At 54.0% G+C, this 7298-nt stretch overlaps 1 protein-coding gene across 1 annotated transcript in view; it reads left to right on the top strand.

The window, feature by feature from the left end:
* Positions 1-7298, top strand: part of SPTBN4 (spectrin beta, non-erythrocytic 4) — a 66904-nt gene that overhangs the window by 55074 nt on the left and 4532 nt on the right. Inside the window, exons 24-30 of the mRNA XM_011372314.2 lie at positions 17-397; positions 1587-1831; positions 4144-4282; positions 4377-4461; positions 4834-5030; positions 5595-6214; positions 7021-7090. Of these exons, the coding sequence (XP_011370616.1) occupies positions 17-397; positions 1587-1831; positions 4144-4282; positions 4377-4461; positions 4834-5030; positions 5595-6214; positions 7021-7090 (1737 nt within the window). The remainder of the gene's footprint in view (positions 1-16; positions 398-1586; positions 1832-4143; positions 4283-4376; positions 4462-4833; positions 5031-5594; positions 6215-7020; positions 7091-7298) is intronic.

Raw genomic sequence — 7298 nt, 5'->3', positions numbered from 1 at the left:
CATCTCCTGGCGGCAGGTGCTGCAGGAGAAATTCTCGGAGTTTGCCAGTGAGACTGGCACGGCAGGGCGGGAGCGGCTGGCGGCCGTGAACCAGATGGTCGATGAGCTGATCGAGTGCGGCCATACAGCAGCGGCCACCATGGCCGAATGGAAGGACGGGCTGAACGAGGCCTGGGCTGAGCTGCTGGAGCTTATGGGCACACGGGCCCAGCTTCTGGCTGCCTCGCGGGATCTGCATAAGTTCTTCAGCGATGCCCGAGAGCTTCAGGGACAGATCGAGGAGAAGCGGAGGCGCCTGCCCCGCCTGACCGCCCCGCCTGAACCGAGACCCAGTGCCAGCTCCATGCAGCGGACTCTGCGCGCCTTTGAGCATGACCTGCAGCTCCTCGTGTCCCAGGTGGGGTGCCGGCGGCCAGGAGGGGCGGTGGGAGGGTCTGGACAGTGTGACCAAGGGAAGTGGGCAACAGGGCAGGCAAAAATCAAGCTATAGAGCACGTTGAAACTAGATGGTCGGAAAGATAGAAAACGCCGTGAAATGGAGAAATTAGATGACGGGGCAGGTGGAAAATGAACTGATTTCGTAGTATACGGAAATCAGACAGTGGCAGAAATCACACAATATTTCAAAGCGCCTTGGGCAGGGGTTCTCCTAGGAACTTTGAAGTGAATCTTACCCAAATCCAGATGCACGGTCAAAAAGAAATTGGGAAAGAGTTAAGAGAAATGTGCCTGTGAGGCAGATAGATATTAGATATCCAGTCTCTGATAGAAATCATATGATTTTCCTGAAAGAAATTTGCTGGGGGTGGGTTTATTGGAAATGGCAATGAAGCTAATAGAAATCAGGCAGTGGGTTTGACGGGAACTGGGAGGTGGATCTGAGAAATCAGATGGAAATGAAGCTGTGGGCCTGACAGAACTCAAGCAACAGAACTGAAGGAAATCGGGTTGCAGATCTAATGGAAGGTAGAAATTGAACGATTATTTTTATGTAAGTCATACAAATGACTGTTAGAAATCAGGCGAGGAGATTGATAATGATTAAGTGGTGAATCTGATAGAAAGTGGTGGTCACTTCAGAAGAAATCAGAGTGAGCTGTGGGTCCAATAGAACTCACATAGCAGAACCAAAAGAAATTAGACAGGAGATCTGATAATAATTGAATAGCCATTCCGCAGGAAATTGGGCAGTACATAGTGGGTCTGAAAAAAATTGAGTGGAAACAAAAACTAGACAGTATGTCTCATAAACATCAGGGTGGAAGGATGTTTCCTGAAAGAAATCAGATCGGTCTGAAACAAGTTAGAGTTGGGCCTGAAAAAATGAGGTGACAGGTCCTATAGACATAGGGCTCTTAGACCAAAAGAAATCAGGTAGTGGACTGAAAGAAACCTGGGGGTAGGTCGAAAAGAATGCAGGTAAGTCAAAGAAAAATCAGGCAGCGGACAGGGAAACCCAGGTGTGGGATCAGCAGGGTGCGGGCTCCTTAAGTTGTTAGGCTCTGCTCCCAGCCAGCAGATGGGGGAAAGAGAGGGCGGAGCCTGGCCCCATGGAAGGCTGGTGCTCCACCTGGCGTGCCCCTCAGGTACGGCAGCTGCAGGAGGGGGCAGCCCAGCTGCGGACGGTGTATGCGGGCGAGCATGCCGAGGCCATCGCCAGCCGGGAGCAGGAGGTGATGCAGGGCTGGAAGGAGCTGCTGGCAGCCTGCGAGGACGCCCGCCTGCACGTCAGCTCCACGGCCGACGCCCTGCGATTCCACAGCCAGGCCCGGGACCTGCTCTCCTGGATGGATGGCATCGCCGGGCAGATTGGGGCAGCTGACAAGCCCAGGTGCCCCTCCTCACACCTCAGGCTTCCTACCTGCCTCTGGGCAGCCACTCCCAGCCCATCAGTAGCCCCCTTCCCATAAGAAATCACAATAGCCAATATCTGTGTGTCACTTCTGTGCGCCAGGCACTATTCTAAATGCATCATGTGTACTAAGACCCCTTGTCAGGCCTGGCATTGGGGACTCAGAGCATGGGGCGTCCTCCTGCCTCTGTCCTTCCCAATCGCCCACTACTATCCTCTATGTGGGGGTGTCATGGCATGGGATGGGTTGCAGCCAGAATAGGGACAGGGAGGTACGGGACCATATGTGTGTGGCTTAACCTGGTGGGCACTGATTTATTGCCCACATAATGGTTCATTGAGTCTGGTAGGAGCCTGTCCCACAGTGATAGGGAACCAGGTGCCTTTCTTGGCCCTGGGTGTCGTTTGCTGGACCCTCTGTATCCAGCTGCAGATGAGAAAAAGAGGATCACGTGGGAGGTTTTAGGGACTAAACGTGCACTCACGTAGCATTGTTTATATGACTGTGAGGCCTTCAGTCTACATTACTTTACTCAGCAAATATTTATCGAATGCCTACTGTGCGATAGATGGTGAGCAAAGCCAAGCCCCTGCCCCGATGCAACTTACATTCTGAGGGTGGAGACAGGCAACAGATACGTAAACACACACCTAATAGTATTTCAGATGGTAATAAGGGCTCTGAAGAAAAATAAAGCAAAGTAAGGGGACGAGGTGCTAGCTGGCAAGGCCTCTCTAGGATATGATGTTTGAGACCCGAATGAAGTGATGGTAAAGTTTGGGAAGAAGTGTTCTCCAGGTGGAGTGGTCAGCAGGTACAAAGGCCCTGAGGCTGGTTGTGCTTAGGCATGTTGGAGGAAGAGCCAGACAATCTGTGACTGCATGGAGGGAGTGAGGAGAGAGTGGAGAGAGGCGGGAAATGACGTTTAAGGGGCAGAAGGGTATGGTGAGGAGTTTGCCCTTTTTCAGAGTGAGAAGGGAGCCATGGGAGAGTCTAGAACAGGGGAGTGATGTGATATGATGTACATTTGAGAAAGATCACTCCAGATGCCTTGCGAAAAGTAGGATATGGAGAACAAAGATGGAAGCAGGTAGACCAGTCAGGAGGCTGCTGCTGCTGATTCTGGCTTGGGTCAGTGTGGTGGCTGTAGAGATGGGGAGAAGGAATTGCTTTTAGGAATTTACAAAATCTTTTCATTATAAAAAATTTCAAGTATACACGGAAGTAGCCATAACAGTATAGTGAACCCGCATATACATAGTGAACACTTGGCTTGAACAACTATCAATATTTGGCCAATCTTTCATCTATAAACTCCCCCATGTCCCCCTTCTACCCCTTGCTGAGTTATTTTGAAACAAATCCCAGGTGTCATGTCATTTCACAGGCTATGCTTTAAAGTCATAAATGTCCAGTCTTGACTGATGGATTAGCTTCAAGGACTGAGGGAAAAAGGAGCCGAGGATGAATGATGGGCGAATTGACAGACATGGAGAATTTCAGGGGGGAATCGGATCGTTCTAGAGAGTCTAAGTCTTAGGTATCATTACAATGTGAAACTTTCAGAAATAAGTTTGGCCATTTTAAGTCTTATAAAGCTATACTTGCTGACCCATGGAACCTTTGGAAATTTGGAATTTGTTTTGGACATAGGACAGCGAGGTACGGCGCTGTCCAGTAGTTCTACGATGCAAGCCACAAATGTGAACCACATATATAACTTAAGATTTTCTTGTAACCACATTAAAAATGTAAAGAGAAGTGAAAATTAATTTTACTAATTCACTTTATTTAACCCAGTATATTCAAAATATTATCACTTTAACATGTAGTTAATATTAAAATTATTGAGATATTTTATTCTTTTTTATACTAAATCTTCACAATATGGTGTGTACTTTACACTTCAACACATCTCAGTTCAGACCAGCCACGTTTCCACTGCTCAGTCACCACCTACGTCTAGTGGCTGCTGTACTGACCAGCACACTTAAAAGGTTAGAATCATTGGCTAGTGGAACCTTCAGAAGCATAGCTTTAGGAAATTGGAAAAATTTGGATCTTGCAATCTTAGTTTAGAATCACAAAAATGTGACATTGTAGCACCCTGGAGAAAGTTGGAATCGTTGAATCAGTGGAGAACCTTGGACCCTCAGAATTTGGGCATAAAAGGTGGGTGTCTGGAGATTGTGTGGAACTTCGGCCTCAGAGATCTGGGTTCCTCTGTGACTATGGGGCGGGCTGAGGGAAGCCACCTGTGGCTCAGATCCCTGCCCGCTGCCCGCTGTAGGGACGTGTCGTCGGTGGAGGTGCTCATGAACTACCACCAGGGCCTGAAGACGGAGCTGGAGGCACGGGTGCCTGAGCTGACGGCCTGCCAGGAGCTGGGGCGCTCTCTGCTGCTCAACAAAAGTGCTATGGCTGACGAGGTGGGGAGGGGCGCAGGGGGCCCCTCTCTGCCATTCGTGCCCATTGGGGTGGGAGCCGCCCTTGATGCCTCTCCCACCTACCCACCACTCCCAGATCCAGGTACAACTGGACAAGCTGGGAACCAGGAAGGAGGAGGTGTCGGACAAGTGGGACCGCCATTGGGAGTGGCTGCAGCAGAGTGAGTGGGGGCCCAGACACACATGGCTCGAGGGCACAGGGACATGCTCCAGTGGGTTTGAAAAGGCCCAGAGGGGTGACACAGGCATGCTTTGCACACCACTCACTCATGGGTCCCCAGTAGCAAACATGAAGGCCTGGCAGGGTGGACAAGGGGTCTGCCTTGCCATTGAAGCCCTGGTGGCAGGTACCTAGGGGAGAAGTTGGTGCCCTCAGAAGTAGCTCCAGCCTCTCTGATTCCTACAGAGCTCAGAGTGGTCAGTGCTGAGCATCGAGGAAGCCAGAGGGGTGTGGAAGGCCAGAGAAGACAGCCTCTGCCCCATGAAGGGCCCCCGGGTACCCCAACACAATTACCCCATGTGTCTCCCCTCAGTGCTGGAGGTGCACCAATTTGCCCAGGAGGCGGTGGTGGCTGATGCCTGGCTGACAGCCCAAGAGCCACTTCTGCAGAGCCGGGAGCTGGGCAGCAGCGTGGACGAGGTGGAGCAGCTTATCCGGAGACACGAGGCCTTCCGCAAAGCAGCCGCAGCCTGGGAAGAAAGGTTCAGCTCTCTGCGGCGCCTGACCACGGTCAGCACCCAGATCCTGCCCCAGCCCCCCACCTGGAGCCCTGCCCCATCCCTCTATAGAGACAGACATGCTGAGACTTGGTATTTAACGCTGTGTTGAGTGAGGCAGAGACAGACCCTCACGGGGTTCCGAGCCCTGGAGGGGGTGGGTGGCGGCAGGGACTGACCTAGCACCAGACAGTGACAGCCCAGGGCTGAGATGGGGAAGCACAGGGGGCTGTGGGAGCCTGGACGCACTTGGCCTGGTCTGGAGGAGAAGAGACCCTTGTAGTCAGAGGCTTAAGGTCCTGGGTGGGGGGACATTCAGGAAGGAGGCTGATGTGGGGCAGGGGGCAGAAAGGCAGCTGGAGAAAATGATGATATAGCTAATCCTTAACACTTGATGTTTGAGGGAGAAAATAGGAATTAGATTCCTTGCAGAGAGCAAAGCGTGGGCACAGGCCTGGACAACCTTGCTTTGTCACGACCAAAACACTAATAAACTGGGTGGCGAGGCCGACAACCCAGAGCCGCCTTCCCAGGCCACCCTCCCCCCACACCGCCCTCCATGCCTCTCCTTCCCCAGATCGAGAAACTCAAGGCAGAACAGAGCAAGCAGCCGCCCACCCCTCTGTTGGGGCGAAAGTTCTTTGGGGACCCCACGGAACTGGCGGCTAAGGCGGCGCCTCTGCTGCGGCCAGCGGGTTACGAGAGGGGCTTGGAGCCCCTGGCCCGCCGGGCCTCGGACACTCTGTCTGCCGAGGTGCGGACCCGGGTTGGGTACGTGCGCCAGGAGCTCAAGCCCGAGCGCCTGCAGCCGCGCATCGACCGGCTGCCGGAGGTCCCGGGGAGGGTGGAGCCCACGGCCCCGCCAGCGGGACGAGTGGACGTGGTGGAGACCCCCGGGGTCCCCGCGGCGGCGGAACAGGTCCGGCCACGGCCGGAGCGGCAAGAGTCAGCTGATCGCGCCGAGGAGCTGCCCAGGAGGCGGCGGCCGGAGCGGCAGGAATCGGCGGATCAATACGAGGAGGCTGCGCGTAGGCGGCGGCCAGAGCGGCAGGAATCTGTGGAGCACGAGGCGGCGCACAGCCTTACCCTGGGCCGCTATGAGCAGATGGAGCGGCGGCGCGAGCGGCGCGAGCGACGGTTGGAGCGGCAGGAGTCCAGCGAACAGGAGACACCCGCCAGAGGAGAGCTGGCCAGGGGGTGAGGCCCCGCGTGTCCAGGGAGTGAGGGAAGGGGGACCGGAGAGCTCCTGGAGCCGCGCAGGCCCAGTGGAGAGGGTTTCCAGGCTCAGAACTGCCTAGCGAGAGGAAGAGAGTCGTGGTACCCATTTTGCAGAGATGCAAACTAAGGCTGAAAGAGGGTAGGCGACATGCCCATTGTTCCACAGCGGCAGTTCGAACCGTTGAAAGAAAGGACAGAGTTAGCCAGAGTGTGTTATGCAGATCAATCCTATCAGTTGTGTCACCAGAAAATGGTCTTGGGTCAGATGTTTCAGTGACAACGACTTCCTGATCTAATTTCATATTTTACGAACATATGCTGGGTGCCTACCCTGTGTGGTATGTGCTGGGGAGCGCAGCGACCCAGCCAGCCCTAGCCTTGCTTTCATGGGGCTCACATTCCAGTGGGGGGAACAGATTTGTCACCAGACAGTGATGACCTAGAATGATCAGGGCTGGGATGGGGGAAATCCAGGGGACTTGGGAGCTCAGAGGTGGGTAGGAAAAGGCAACAGTACCTTCAAAGGCTAGAAGGCACCAGTTTGCATTTTGCTCTTTATGCTGCTTAAAACTCAAAGGGGAAAGAGGTTCCGTCCTCCATTCATTCAGCAGCCATGGCCTGAGCACCTGTGGTGTGTCTAAGGCCAACATCTGAGAGGCAGCTGCATAAGCAGACAGGGGTCTGGCACCTGGGGCCAAGACGTAGAGGCTGCTCCGGCCAGCCAGGCTGGTCCCTGGGAGAAGGCACCCCACTTCCATTGGGTCTTTCTGCCCCCCCACCCCCAGGAAGGCCACCCTGGCTGACATTGTGGAGCAGCTACAGGAGAAAGAGGCAGGCCCAGGGCTCCCTGTTGGGGTAAGTTGAGCCTCTGAATGGGTGGGGAATGGGGACACTAGCTCCTAGCCCTGGGTCCCCGCATCTGAACCCTGCAGAGAGACTCACGGAATGGAAAGGGTCCCCAGATGCTCCCCATAATCTTAAAATTTCTCCCTTAGATTAGGCCACAGACCTCAGAGACTCCTTCCCCCTCCACACACACTCTTCCTGTATCTACCCTGGACTT

The sequence above is a fragment of the Pteropus vampyrus genome, unplaced genomic scaffold (genome assembly GCF_000151845.1).
Source record: "Pteropus vampyrus isolate Shadow unplaced genomic scaffold, Pvam_2.0 Scaffold203, whole genome shotgun sequence".
Classification (NCBI taxonomy): Eukaryota; Metazoa; Chordata; class Mammalia; order Chiroptera; family Pteropodidae; genus Pteropus; species Pteropus vampyrus.
Note: the sequence above shows the minus strand (reverse complement) of the source record. Positions and strands in the feature narration are given on the sequence as shown.